The sequence below is a fragment of the Rhea americana genome, unplaced genomic scaffold, assembly GCF_003343005.1.
Source record: "Rhea americana isolate MKP2758 unplaced genomic scaffold, rheAme1 scaffold_227, whole genome shotgun sequence".
Taxonomy (NCBI): domain Eukaryota; kingdom Metazoa; phylum Chordata; class Aves; order Rheiformes; family Rheidae; genus Rhea; species Rhea americana.
Genome location: NW_028186343.1, coordinates 186,715 through 201,334, shown reverse-complemented (window position 1 = coordinate 201,334; position 14,620 = coordinate 186,715). Strand labels below are relative to the sequence as shown.

The 14,620-nt window shown below is 39.1% G+C and overlaps 1 protein-coding gene across 2 annotated transcripts in view; it reads left to right on the top strand.

Moving 5' to 3' along the window:
• Positions 1-216: 216 nt before the first annotated feature.
• The window catches only part of EIF4ENIF1 (eukaryotic translation initiation factor 4E nuclear import factor 1), a 22,806-nt gene continuing 8,402 nt past the window's right edge, over positions 217-14,620 (top strand). For both annotated transcript variants that reach the window (XM_085305770.1, XM_085305769.1), the window contains exons 1-9: positions 217-336; positions 4,601-4,674; positions 5,460-5,587; positions 6,089-6,384; positions 7,110-7,311; positions 8,420-8,595; positions 11,070-11,205; positions 11,548-11,727; positions 13,893-14,122. In XM_085305770.1, coding sequence (XP_085161896.1) covers positions 217-336; positions 4,601-4,674; positions 5,460-5,587; positions 6,089-6,384; positions 7,110-7,311; positions 8,420-8,595; positions 11,070-11,205; positions 11,548-11,727; positions 13,893-14,122 — 1,542 coding nt within the window. The remainder of the gene's footprint in view (positions 337-4,600; positions 4,675-5,459; positions 5,588-6,088; positions 6,385-7,109; positions 7,312-8,419; positions 8,596-11,069; positions 11,206-11,547; positions 11,728-13,892; positions 14,123-14,620) is intronic.

The following is a 14,620-nucleotide window of genomic DNA, read 5'->3' as shown; positions in this document are numbered from 1 at the left end:
GGCCCCGGCAGGGTCGGCGGCGGCGCATTCAGTGTTGTGGCCGGCGCAGCTTAGCTGAGGGGGGAAGCAGCAGGCAGAAAAACACGCTGTTATTTTTATTTTATTTTTTTTTTCCCTGTTGAGCCTTAAAAAAAGGTTTTAGGCTGCAAGGAAAATGCACCATTTTAAGTGTGTACCTTAAAATGTGATGGCTTGATTCTGTTTTCAATTAGGTCCATGGTCAAAGGCTTTGAAGTAGCCATGGATAAAAGAGGAGGTGTAACAGAAACTGAAAATGGAGATGCTTTCCATGAATTGAACAGAATTACAACGAAATACCCACATCGTTACACAAAAGTAAGCTCCCTCCCTCCCTCCTCCAGCCCTCTACCCCCTTACCCCTAGAAAAAACAAGTTGTGCATGAAGTTGCTGCTTACAGAAGTAGAGGTGGAGGGTCTCCTGACTTGGAAGTAGCATGGTCGATTTTAAGAGGCCTTTGCGTGTGTTAAGATTCTCAAGATGGTACGAGATGAGTAACTTGTTAAATCTGAAGTGACTGTGTAATGTTGACTGTCATGGATAAACTTTTGATTCCCATTGCCTTTTGTTATAATGGTTGTGCACCTCGTGGTGTGTGCTCATGACATTATGGTAGAGCCTGAAGTGTGGTGTTCTACCAGCTTTCTCAAGCACTTACACTTCATAGTCTGCTTTCAGCAATGGTCCTTTAAGGACGTGACCAAAATGTTTGCTTCTAGTATGACACCACTTCACTGGGACATGTTGTATGCCAGATCATATCAGTAGCTTTAACATRTCTTTATTTTTGTTTGAATATTTTCTTAGAATAGCTCTTGTTTGGGAGTTAAAAGCTTAAGCAGTTATGCATCCAAACAGTGCTTACTGTTAAACTTTAACACAGGTGCCTTTGCTCAGCTGTGATACCTGAATGTGTGAGTAGAAGAACATGATTAAATAGTATGCCAATAAACTTACCTAATGTTTGAGAAAAAAAATCCTTAAACTCTGGGTGTTTAAGGTTCAAATTCTGTTTTGGATCTTGGTACCACGCTGGAAGTTTTTTTTTTTTTGCTTCTTTTCTTTAGAATAAAAGACTATGAATGTGGTTGATACTTTCATTGTTGAAAGCTGTGGAAACAGGTGGTCATTGCTTTGCAGAAATCTATATTAAGATATTTTGCAACAGAGGGTTTGAAGTGAGGAAGAGAGAATGAGACAGTGTACTGTTGCTGACTGCATTATCTTGCCTGAGGAATTCTGAACTGTTAGCTTCCTAGTATGTTGTTTTTAAAAAAATTATCATTGCGTCTCTGTTCTGCTGAGATAGTGGGACTAGCTTACTTTAACTAGACATCAACAATAGCCTGAGTATTTCAAAATTGCAAGACTTATATGAGAATAGTATGGCTTCTCTAATAATTTTTTTCTTTACAAAAAATGTTCTCTCAACTTTCTAAGATGAAAATTGTAATACTGCATAGAACTTGTTATTCRGTTATCCCTACAGTGAGGGAGAGGTGATGGCTTTTTCTGAACTTTCCCTGTTCTTAAAGGCTACATCTGTTCTCACTTGGTCTTGTTCAGCTCCTCTCAGGAAGAATAACTGAATGCAACTTCAGATTCTGGTTGTTCTTTTGAGCAGTACTCAGGCAGCACTACTGATGGTAGTTGTACAATTGGTGCAGTTGCAGCTTCAATTGTTGTTAACCTCTTACCTCTAATTCTGCTGAGAATAAAGTGGCTGAATTAGTGCTAGAAGGCATCTAGTCTTGTTTATCTCTTTCCACAGAGCTTGAAGTGGAGGAGAAGCATGAAAGTCAATCCATGTTAAAATGTCTTACATTGTAAAAAAACTAGTAATATTACTATTAACATGCCTTAAATGCATATGATTTAAGATGCTTATGTGATCAACATTAAAAGCTGTTTTCACATGATCCATCTCCCTATGGGGTGGGGGGGAGAGGAGATGGTACCTTGGGGGATAAACTGCTGACTTAGAAGGGGCCCTTTTTTCCTTTGGCAATTAATATTCACTTAGTACTTGTGGGAGAACAGCTGGTTCACACTAACCCCTCATAAACTACTAGAATAAAGCTTTTGGGTAAGTTAAACATGCCTTCCCCCCTACCTGCTCAAAAGTACTTCTGTATGAATTAAAAAAGCTGAAAGCACCAATATTAATCCTCCCTATTATGCAGAAGTGTTATATGCTCTAAGCTGTGTCTTTCCTAGTTCTTTAGGAGCTGTTAGGAACTGAGAAAATTCAAATACTCTTGACTTTGATGGAAGACTGGATTGGAAGTCTGTAGACTCCCTCTTGTGGCCAGCAAAATAGTAAATATCAAATTTGGTGGTGGACAATGATGTTAATAGTCTGATGCAGATATCAGAAATATGATAGTATTACAGTACTAATGTTTTCCCTAAGTCATAACTTATTTTGGGAGGCTGTGGATGGAGGCCAGTCTCCCTCTCTTTAAACCTCTGCTCTCCAGGCTCCCTGATCTTGATAGGAAAATATAATTCTTCTTCTGGAGGAGACTAGTAGAAATTAATGTCGAGAGCTCCCTGGTATCTGGGAGTTCCTTCTCTGGTGCAAGCCCTTTCCAAGCAGTAGCTCTTCTTTGCTAGTAAGATGATGAAACATCAAGTGCAGGATAGATACTGGCTATGTGGCCCAACTGTAGTTTTAGCAAAGGACTCGGGAATAAATCGTGTCCCAGACTTCTAGTAGGACTAGGAAGGAGTAGGTTTAGATTATTTGCACAGAGCAAGGAACAAGATTAATGTTATGAATACTATAACCTACCCTAAATATGGTTAAGTTAAATATACTCTTCAGAATGCATTACTTTAATAACTGCTCAGTACTAACTTGCCTGCTAGATAGTATCYGTTCTTCATACTGCTGGCATAAATGTTACCCTGTTGTGTTCAAATACTACACTTCAACTGCAGTGAGGGAACTCAGGGAAGTCATTTGAAGAGGATGTGCGCACATCATACTTTTTACATCTATTGGGTTGACRTCTGGAGTCTCTTAAGCATCAAGTTTTTATGTAGCTAACAAGCTTGATTATAATCACCTGCTGATGATAAAACCTGTAGCCCAAATACCTTTGGGAAGATGTTAGGTATGTTCCCTCCTTCAGTTTGGTTGATTTGATGTCTGCTGTTAGGATCCCTCTATCCTTCCAGCTTCCACTGATTTCTGCCCAATTCTGAACTGATTCAGTATGGTTGGGAGTGAGGCAGACTGAAGTAAGATAAGCTAGGGAAGAGTAGGTTTAATTAGAAATAAGCATCTCTGTTGCTGCAACCATGTTAATGATGATTCAAAGTATCAACTATCACACCATTAATAATACTGCTTTCTAAATGTGGCAAACTGCAGTGAGACTCTAGATTAAATGACCAGTTGTTTAGGGGTGTGCAATAGTAAGCCAAGGACTACTTGAAAGCTGGTAGAAAGTGTAAAACTGAAGTAATTATTCAGCACCAATCTGGTATTGGGTGGAGCAGATAAAACCAAAAAATTTACATGTCACTTTACGTTGGGATTGGTGATGGTCAGAAATGACAAGCTTGTTTGGAACTGAGATATGACTTAACTGCTAATACTGCAATAATGTGTTTTATTCTTTGAACCTTATACAGCATTGAATATAGCAATTTTCATTGCATTTTGAAAACTTACTAGCACTAATATAAGCAAGACAAACATGATTGGTAAGTTTAGTTGTCCAGGGAGGTGGATAAGGAGAATATGTACAGTGTGAATAGCTTTTCAAGTGCTAATGAGGGCTGAACTTGACCTGGTAGGGCTTAGTGCTTCAAATGAGTGTGGATTTGGAGAGTTTAATATATGTAATATATGAAAGAAAGTTTTACTCCTAAAGTAATCTGATATGAAATAGACATTAAAGGAAAGCTGCAGGCACTTGCTAGGCCTTACACTATTAAGGTGCTCATCCTGATTAGTCATTTAAGACTRTATACTGGTTTTCAGATTCTTTCTGCAGTTCTGATGTTACAAAACTTAGTTGTGAGTGGTTTGAGATCCTTTTCTAAAACTGACTTGTGCAAACTCCACCCTACCCCACCCCCACAAAGTCTAAAGGCTTGACAGCCAGCTGAGCTGTTTGGAAGTTCCACCAGTAAAAAGGCTTCCTACTGACAGCTGAATCACACTCAAAGGGTTCTTTCTGTGTAGATACTTGGTTCAGTAACTGCTTTATGAAGTATCAATGTTATCTTGGCTCAGTCTTGCTCCTGCTTCTCAAGCAGCATTATACTCTTGGGTATTGGAGGTTAAGGTAATAGGAGGTATGATCTGTAGTTCTGATTAATGAATTACTCAGTTTTTCTGAGACAAAGTTTGCTCAGTGGTTGCTGGTGGAAGAACTGAAAAATAAACTTGGTTTCCAGTGTCAACTCTTCATTGTAGTAGTAAACAGGAAATGAAACAACACATTGAGAAATTTAGGTTGTTAGATCAAGGCACTATATTGTTCAGGCAGTCTGGAATAGATTTTTAGAAGGTCATTTGAATTTTTGTCTGGGTGAGAGTTGGAATTAACTTGTTGCTTCTTTCAGGAGGAATTGCTGGATATTAAAGAGCGTCCCTACTCTAAGCAAAGACCTTCTTGTCTTTCTGAGAAATATGACAGGTATTTTCCTTGTTATACGAATAACTTATTTTGAAACTGATATATCTATTTTACATAGCAAAAACTTCTTACTTAAGCCACACCTATCTTGTTATGAAATGTATTTGCTCTAAAGGTTAATACACTACAATATTTCAGAATAATCTACTAGGATAGACTTATTCTAGCTAGAAATTCTATGCATTGAACAAAGATGATGACATAAGATCCAGCAGAAAATAACTGCATACAATACAAGTCTTAGAGATAAAAGACATGCTTCAGCATGGTTTCAGTCAGCAGGCTGACTTTGTTGGATTACTGTTCCATGTTGACTCTGTACTTTTAAAAATGAAAGTGAGTGTGTTTTGGCTTGCATTCATGAGTAAGCTTGCTAAACAGCAGGTTCTCTACTATTCTGATTATTTTTTCATGCAAGTAAGTGTGAGATTGGGTAGAAAGAAGTCTTCTGAATACACAGGAAATGTGATATTTGATCTGCTAGACTTATTTTTTACTAGCATACTAGGTGAACTTCACCAATACCTACTGGGACAATATCGCCATATGTTGTCCCTTTTATAACCTGCTGATAGGTACTGTATGTCCCTACTTTTACAAAAGGGATCCAGAATATCAGATATGAGGTGACAAAGTGTAGGGAGGCAGGTTTAGATGTTAGATGTGAAAGATGCATCTTGGCTGTACATATTACTACTGAGTGAATTCTGCTAGTTTTCAGGCAATGCAATGAATTATTTACTAGGCTGCAAGTAGTAAATAGTCCTGGAACTTTATTTCTATAGTGATGGTGTCTGGGATCCAGAGAAGTGGCATGCCTCTTTATATCCGAGTTCAGGAAGAACTTCACCAGTGGAAAGCTTCAAAAAAGATTTGGATTCAGATCGAACTTCTCTTATGCGTAGGATAGTAGGTGAGTGCACTGTTGCAGCACAGGACTCCAAATTGTACATAGGGTGCTGGCAAAACTTTTCCTTGAGGATTACAGCAATAAGATAAAGCAGAGTTTCTCTGAAAATTGTTTGGATTGAAATAAAATAAATATCAAGGAAATCTTTGTTGCTCCAAGTGTGGACTAGTTATTGGTATTCTGGCAACTCTTACCTAAGAACAAATTTGGATTGCAGTCAGTTGTTACATCCTGCTGTTCTGAAGTTCAAGGTTAAGTACTCTTAATGAGAGAGGAGGTACTTAGAAGACAGAACAATGATTCCTCATTATTGAACTATAAATTTACTTTTTTCTTTGTACTACTTGGAATCTCTGGCTATGTTAGCTTCACTGAAAAGTTAACTYATCTTTCAAAAGCTCTAGAGTAGTAGCAAGGCAGTAGAACAGAGGGCTATTATACAAGTAATGTATTGGTAAATGCAAGCTAGTTGACTTGTTCTTTTTGTGACCCTTTTATTTGTAGATCCAAGGGAGCGAGTGAAAGAAGATGACTTGGATGTAGTCTTAAGTCCACAGAGGCGAAGCTTTGGAGGAGGCTGCCATGTAACTGCAGCTGTTGGCTCACGTCGAGCAGGGAGCCCATTAGAAAAAGAGAATGATGGTGTCCGTGTTATTGGTGGCCGCAGGATTGGCAGCGGAAGAATTATCTCTTCTCGTAACTTTGATAAAGACCATCGGGGTGGTGAAAAAGACATACGTGATTCTAGAGATGCAAGAGACAGAGATCGTGACAGGGACTACAAAGATAAACGTTTCAGGGTTTGTTTTTCCTTTGTCCTGATAAATTCTATATCAAAACTCTTGGATGGTTTTGACTAAAAGCAACAGGGGCAGGTTAAACTACTGTTTGCAACTGAATGTTCCACATAAGTAGGCTATTTCTTTAGCCTTAGATGCTGCCTTGTGGTGTAAAGTGTCTGCACTCAGTGCTTCAGAAACTTAGTTTTTARTCTTTCTGACAGCTTAGTTGGGATGTATCTAGTTCAGCATCCTGCAAGCCTCTGCTGTACGTAATGGCCAGACAGTCAAATCCTTTTTCAGGAAGGCTTCTTGCAATTAATTGTTGCCTTTCAGGTTTACTAAGCATTCATGTACAGTGAGACAGCTGGTTTCTCCCTAGCAGTTGTCAACAAGCTCTGTCTTCAGCCTCAGCAAATGGAAACTTTGTGTGCTTTTGGGCATTAAAAATAAGAGTGAGGAAGTGGGGGAGCCACTACCTCTCAAGATACAAACCTGAGTTCATACAGGCATGTTTAGACCAAGAGCACTTTTAAGCCAATAGCATTACGTAACAAATTTAGCTGTTTGAAACTTAAAATTASAAAGCTTGTTAAGCATCCTGAATATGCTTTAAAAACCCTAAAAAACAAAGCTGGTAGGAATAGGTAGCCACGTGTTTTGGAGGCGAGGATTTCTATGAAGTTGTAGTTGACCATTAACTTGATGTGCTTGGGTGTTTTTTGTTGTTTAATATCCTGCTTTAGAGGGAATTTGGTGACAGCAAACGTGTTTTTGGAGAACGAAGAAGAAATGATTCTTACACTGAAGAGGAACCAGAGTGGTTTTCTGCTGGTCCCACGAGTCAGTCTGAAACCATTGAGCTCACAGGCTTCGATGATAAAATTTTGGAAGAAGATCACAAAGGGAGAAAACGTACAAGACGACGCACAGCCTCATTAAAAGAAGGTAATAGAAAGGCTTCATGTGCTGATTAGTATTGTATGTTGATGGCTACGGAGATGGTAGTGTAACTGATCCAGGCATGTGTCAAAAATAATGCAGTTCGTTAACCTGTCTTAAACTTGCATAACTCTTGGTCATCCTGAAGCACAAGACAAACCCAGGAATGATACTACTTTTAAAATACCTTTAAATAAGCTATTATTTTTCTATGATGCATAATCTCAAAGGCAGGACTGGGAGACTGGAAGAATGTATGTAAAGATACTGAATGATTTGAGGAGGGTTGTAGGCTACTACTTGGGTCTTGTCTGTTTTTATATGCTGGTTTGGTTTAAGCTAAATTAATGCTTTGAGATTGTTGAAATACGTGTGGTAWTACTGTGCACGACCAGTTATGGGAACACTGGGCTGTGCATGCAGCTGCCAACAACATAGCTTTGAGTTGAGTTTTGGGACTATCTGAATTTGTTTGCAGTCACTTGGCTCCACAAAGCTACTGTAATTTTCACTGAAAAAGCTGTGGTATAAACCTGACTGAGGCAAGAAGAGATGCTGCCTTAATGCTGGAAATTCCACAGGGGGGACAAAGTAAGCCTGAGAAGCTTAGGTTTAGTTGTACATTTGCTTAACTAAAATGTAGTACGGTTCAAACCCTATTAGGTTGTGTAATCAGGTTAAAGTTTTCTTGCAGCACCTGTGCAAGCTTGGTAAGTCTAACTTGATAGTCTGGTTCTGCCAGAGGAATAGGACCAATACTTTTGTCATATTTTGACAATATGAAGAAAGCTCATGTCAAGCACTAGTTTTCAGAGAACCTGCTATCTGGAGCATCTAGGATAAAAGCAGAAACTGCCAAAGGGCTCTTAAAGGAGAGGCAGCACAAGCTGTTGACTTAATGTAACAGTTATATCTGCTTGTCTGCTTTACTTACAACATCCAGTCTCTGTTCTGTCTACTTTCTTGGGTTGATCAGGATGGCTAGATTGCTTTGGTCCTATGCTACTAGTCCTAGTCAAATGTATTGCCTGGGTAGGTGCTATTCTCACAGGAAGTAGTCAAGTTCAGTGACTCAGCAGTCAACTAAACTTTTTTTTTTTCTTCCCTCTTCCAGGGATAGAATGTAATGGTGGAGTRGCAGAAGAGGATGAAGTGCAGGCTGTCATTGCCAATGAAACTCCAGCTGATCAAGAGGTTCCTAGGGAAGCTGTTTTACAAGAACCAGCTCCAGGAGAGTTTGACTTCAATGAGTTCTTTAACTTGGATAAAAGTGTTCCTGGGTTGGCTTCGGTGAGTTTAGGCTGGGTGTATTTTTAAGAAAAGCATTCTTGGCCTGCTGTTGCCTTCAGTAAAAGTTAAAACTCTTTTGACTTGCAAAACCTACTTTATGGATTGTTTAAGTCTAAGACTTTTTGCAAAGGTACATAGCTTTGGAATGTTAGGCTGTTATTTTCAAAGCTTTATCTTTGGGACTAGCTTCATCTGCCGAGGAAGAGTATGAGGTAAACTAGCTGCTTTTCCCCCCTTTATTTTGATTATTACTAAAGATCCAAAAATCAGCATCTTATCTGAATTTTTCTTTGGGAATATTGCAAATGTGTTCAGAGAAAATTCAGTTTCATGCAACTGAAAACATAACCCCTTGCAGCCAAGTCTGGGAACTGTGGCAAAGGGGTATTTTGTGCAAGCTTTGTAGAAGGCAGTAAGCCTGGAAGACATCTGGTGAATACTGTCTGAGCTGTACATAGTGTTATCAATACCAGTAGTATGACTGAAAAGACAGATACCCAAAAGGATTTGAATCTTCATTATTTAAGCCTCTCTCCAGAGGTTGATTTGTTGTTTAGTACTATTACTAGTGAGTTGGAATAATAAAATATGGCCTACTAATTCAGACAAAAGCACTCCTAACGTTATTGATGCAACCAGTAGACACTCAGTGTAACAAAAGCCATATTTGAGATGCTGATGATGTGCAGGAATTCATAATGAGATTATGAAGAGTAAAAGTTTGACAATTGCATCATAAGAATCTTCTAATAATTATCTCCAGCCATTATTTGAGAACAGAACATCTGACCCTCTAGAGGTAATACTGGATGGTGTTCTCTGTTTTTAGTGTGATAGCTGTAACTGATCCATGTCTCTAGTTTGAGGAGGAGTTTATCCCTTTCTCTGAGTAGAGGTAAGCAGGTCCAGCAAGTACTGAATAAGCATAATCCAACTTTGTAAATGTCACATGGTGATGTTTCTGTTCAGACTTCTTCAGCACTGGGAAGAAAAGCTATTCTTGATTATTCTAGATGATGTAATAGATGGGTTAGAATAAGTAATTCCTTGCCCTGACAGCAGAGAAGCAGAGGCCTGATCTACAGTGTAGAAGTGTCAGGGTTTTAAAATAGGAATCCTGACCTGGTCTTTAATTTGGAAAAAGCTTCTTGCATTCAAAAAGCTGATCATACAGCCCCAAATATGTAAAGGAAAGTATGTTTAGACTTGATTATCTGGCTTTTGTCACATGTACAAGGTGACTGATTTGTGGCTTGTGAACTGTCTGCTGGTGAAACATTAGTAGGAAGACTTTTTCTGTCACAAAATAAGTTTCAGGCTAGCTAGAGCATGTTGCGATGTCTTTTCTTTATATTGGTGATATGTCTGTGGCAAGTGTTACAGCACAGTTGTCCATCGTCAYTTGATGCAACTATCTTAATTCCAGCATATTAGATTAGAACACAAACGAAACCAAATGGATCAATACTATTCTGCTTTGCTGTTTTAAGTAGTGGTGACCACCACTTGTTTCACAGAAAACAGCTGCTTCTCTGGCTGAATGAAGCTGTTCTTCCTTTTGCCTAAAAGTAAATGGGCTGCCTTGGCTGGTCTTTAGATAGTATCCGGTTAAAAGTCCATCTCCCAGGTTATGAAAAGCTTTGGTTTGAATTAYGGAGGGGGGAAATGCAACTTGCTGCTTTTGAACTATTTGTAATGATTAGCACAGAGGTAAACACAGCCACTATGTGGTGACATCTGACAGTCAGACTATGAAGTACTGTTTACTGATCTCAGTTCTCCCTGAAGAGAGAAGGTGCTAGCTGCCACTGTGATGGACGCAGACTCCACTGACTTGAAGAATGTGACCCTCATGTTAGTCTCGGAATGGTTCAGCATGTGAAGTGCAAGCAAGTAGTCCTTAGCTACCGGCCTCTTCCCTTACCCTTTGAGAGATCCTTCCAATTTAYGGAGTAGACTTTGGGCAAGAACTGTACCTGCAGTGAAGTGCAGTGCTGGAACTGAATCATGGTTGTAGGCAATTCAAATAATCGGAGCGCTACAGAAGTAGGGACTACTGAAAGTAGAGACTTTCCAGTGCTAGGGACTACTTCTGGGCCATCTAGCAGAATTACTAGGTTAGTAATTCTAACTTGCTGTAATTCTTGTGGCAGGTGATACTCCTGTTTTTTTGTTAAAAACACTTTAAAATGGCATGATTATGGTCTTTAGTTGCACTGACTAGGCTSTTTCAGTTATATAGTCCTAATCTGAACAAATTGTTCATACAAATTGTGTGGTGGATTGTGCCAACACTGACTACAGGAGGGGTGCTAAATTTTGGAAGGAAATGGTTCAAAAGTATCTAAACTCTGGGAGTAAGAACTGATTGTCAGTAGCAGAAGTCTTTGCTCAGTAAAACTTCTCAAATCTTCTTGATCTTGCTTAAGATTTTTTTTTCCCCTCTTTCTCCCCTCCCTCCTCCAATGATCTAGATGATAGAGGATGTGCTGGGGGAAGGCTCAGTGTCTGCCAGCAGGTTCAGCAGGTGGTTTTCTAATCCTAGTCGTTCTGGAAGTCGGTCGAGCAGCTTGAGATCTACACCACATGAAGAACTGGAGAGGCTTGCAGGTAAGATCATACAATAATATAAGGTCAAGTATCCTTCTGTATTCCTTCCTACTCATTCAGTAAGAACATGGCAGATAAAGCTTTAGGGTAGTCATTTCTCCCACAGTTTATGCACTTGGCATCCTTTTGGAAACACTTGGAATAAGCAGCTTTAAGTTTTTTTTTTTGTTTTTTTTACAGATGTTCTTGTCAGGCCTCTGATTACTTTCCAGCTGATCTTGGGCAGGGGGTGTGAGGCATAGCTTTTCAGTGAAGTATTGAACTTGGTTACCAGTGTATGTTCATCTTGAGACATTGGGTTGGTAAACTGATGTGGCGGTGCTCCTGGTTTTGCTGTTTCAGGTCTAGAGCAAGCCATTCTCTCCCCTGGTCAGAACTCTGGAAACTACTTTGCTCCCATTCCATTGGAAGACCACTCTGAAAACAAAGTGGACATCCTAGAAATGCTACAGAAAGCCAAAGTGGACTTAAAACCTCTCCTCTCGAGTCTTTCAGCCAACAAGGAAAAGCTTAGAGAGAGCAGTAAGTGCCTCTTCACATATTGTGGAGTTCCTGTGATGCCATAAATCAAGGCGAGAGGCTTGGTATTCTGGAAGCCTCAATTGCTGACTCCAGAAGTAGGAAGCACTTAGGTTTGCTTACACTTCAGAAAACCCAAAGTTCCACAAATCTCAGTTATGTCATCACTGATTCTTTTCATCCTAGTCGCAGGATGATATCACGACTTTATCAGCCCATTCTGCTGCCAGTGTTAATCATAAGTTAAGATGATGCAAGACTTCATCTGAGTTCCAGCTTTCTCTGGTCTCTATGTAAGCTTTTCATATTGGAAATTGGTGTTGTCAATTCTGAACTTATTTGGCATCTAAACTCTGAATCTACCAAAACTTAAAACATGAGTACTCTTGCAAGCATCTGTTTAATGGATCACTTTGATCCATTAAGTATCAATATCCAAACCAGATCAAAAATGGTTTGAGGTATCAGGTTTTTTCAAGTGTATACTGTAAATTTTTTCTGAAGACTGTTGCTGGCACTTGAAGCAGTGTTTTGTGCTTGCTGTTCAGTGAACTATTTAACTAACATAGAGTACAGCATAGGAACAGCTTTTTTTTTTTTTTTTTAACTAACTCACTTGGCCAAGATCATGGAATTATAGGGAACTTATTCTGACAGAATTAATTCTGCTGGCATCAGCTGCCCCAAAGTCAGCTCGGGGCCAACTCTAAGCTTAATGTCCAAGGGCATCTGAAAGTTACGGATTTGCATGTTTGCGCCCATAGCATGCATGGACAGTACGAAAATGCACGTTGTCTTTGAAATCTGAGTTTAATTCCAACTTGGTTTCTTTTGGCAAGCAGTATGTATTGCCATGTGAACTTAAAACTGGACCAAACAAAATGTACTGCTACTTCATGATTTGCCTGTGGGAAGTAGGGAGGAAGTCATCCAAGAACTGCAAATATTCTTAAGCTTCCAGTCTGGGAATAGGAAGTGTCTAGCTAATGTGGGAAGATTTTCCTCAATTTGACTTAAATAGAGCTACAAGTCTATTCTATGTTCTGTTTAGTCCGACTTTCCTACTAAAAACTTTGTAAATTTTGATCCTCACAAAACAAGGATGAAGGAACAAAAAATTGTGGGAAAACTTCTATTCACTCCAAAATACCTGATGTTGATCCCATATTCTCACAAAATGCTGTGTAATTCTTGATGTTGTGGAGTTCTCAGGTCAGTTCTCCTCTTCCAACATCATACGTTTCCTCATGTTCCATAGTGCATGTCTAAATCACTGTTTCTTTTCTCCACCTTCTTGTCCAAATTTCCAGTAAATCTTACTTTCTTTGGGCCAACATCTGTTAGAGCAACCCATGGCATGTTCCTATCTTTTCCTTCTCACTTAAGGTATCATACCTTGTGACACGTGTAAACTGGTCCATAAAGCATGTCTAGCCTTGATGTCAGGTTTAGGGATATATATATATATATATTATATATATATATATATATGTACATATATGTATGTATATATGTGTGTAGGTGGAAAAGCACTGCTTTTTAATGCTTGTACCTTTATTCTGGTTATGCCAGTGAAATCTTTATATAATGGCTTTAATTTTTGAGGAAAAATGAATCTACCTGAAACTTTATGTGCATCAATCTAAGTGCAACTGATTCTCCAAAATACCTAGACTTTTCAGGTATGTATTCTTTCTACCTAGGTGGCTTCAGACAATCTGACATCGCTTACACTGGCTGTAAGACGGTCTGGTTTCCTGAAGCATAAAATAAATGGAACTTTTTCCTAATTGGAACTGAACAAGCTCAGTGATTGTGAGAGGAACACTCTGCTAATATTAGTATTTCATCTACCTTTATCAAATGTAGAATGAAATGTTTAACGGGATAAGTGAAAAGTAATGAGAAAGTATCAGTTGAAACTGAAACAGATTTAGTCTTACTTGTCTATAGTTGTGCATGGCAGTATTTCTAATTTGAGTAGTGTGATGTCAGTGTAACCGCTGGTCAGACATAGCTTGGCAACTAGTATGAATGTCAGAAGATAAGCCGTTCGAAAAACAAGGTATTTGGCAAAAATCTATCTTCAGCATTCACACAAGAGTCATTAACTTGCTTGTAAACAGCCCACCTTAGTTTAACAATATTTTTTTTTCTGTATCTCTTAGCACATTCAGGAGTTGTACTTTCAGTAGAAGAAGTAGAAGCTGGGCTAAAAGGACTGAAAATGGATCAAGAGGGAAAAATTGCTACCCCATTTATGGCAGAGCAAATGGAGGAAGCATTGAATGTAGCTGGTTCCAGACAGATCAAGAAAGATGGAGATATGACTGCATTTAACAAGCTGGTCAGCAGCATGAAGGCAAGTGGGACTCTACCTTCGCAGCCCAAAGTCAATGTAAGTAACAGACACCTGGCTCCGCTGAACTATAAATGGAACTGTACTAAAACACAGGATACAAACTGAAAATACTCTACAYGACACTTGTACCATAGGATTTGATTGAGTACAGCAGCATGCTAGTAAATATTGTCTCTTATTAAAAATATTCTTACTTGGAGGAGGAAGAAAGTGAAGTGCTTCGGTCACTTTTTCCCCAGGCAAGGCAATTAGATTTTTTTCAGTTTAGAATTCACAGGGTTGATTTCATGCCAAGTTTCTGAAAGCCACAGAACCCTAATCCTATGTGAGGAGTCTAGTGATTACTGCCTTTAAAGGGGATGTACATGAATACCTAGTCCAACTGTTGAACAGCTGGACTTCAAGACTAGATGCTTGCTCAGAGAAAGATCCTGCATGATGAAAAGCCTGTGTGTTTTTTACTACTATGGAGAGGATATTTTGATTAGTGTCCTCAATGCTTGACCTTTTTTTTTTTGGGGGGGGGGATTATAC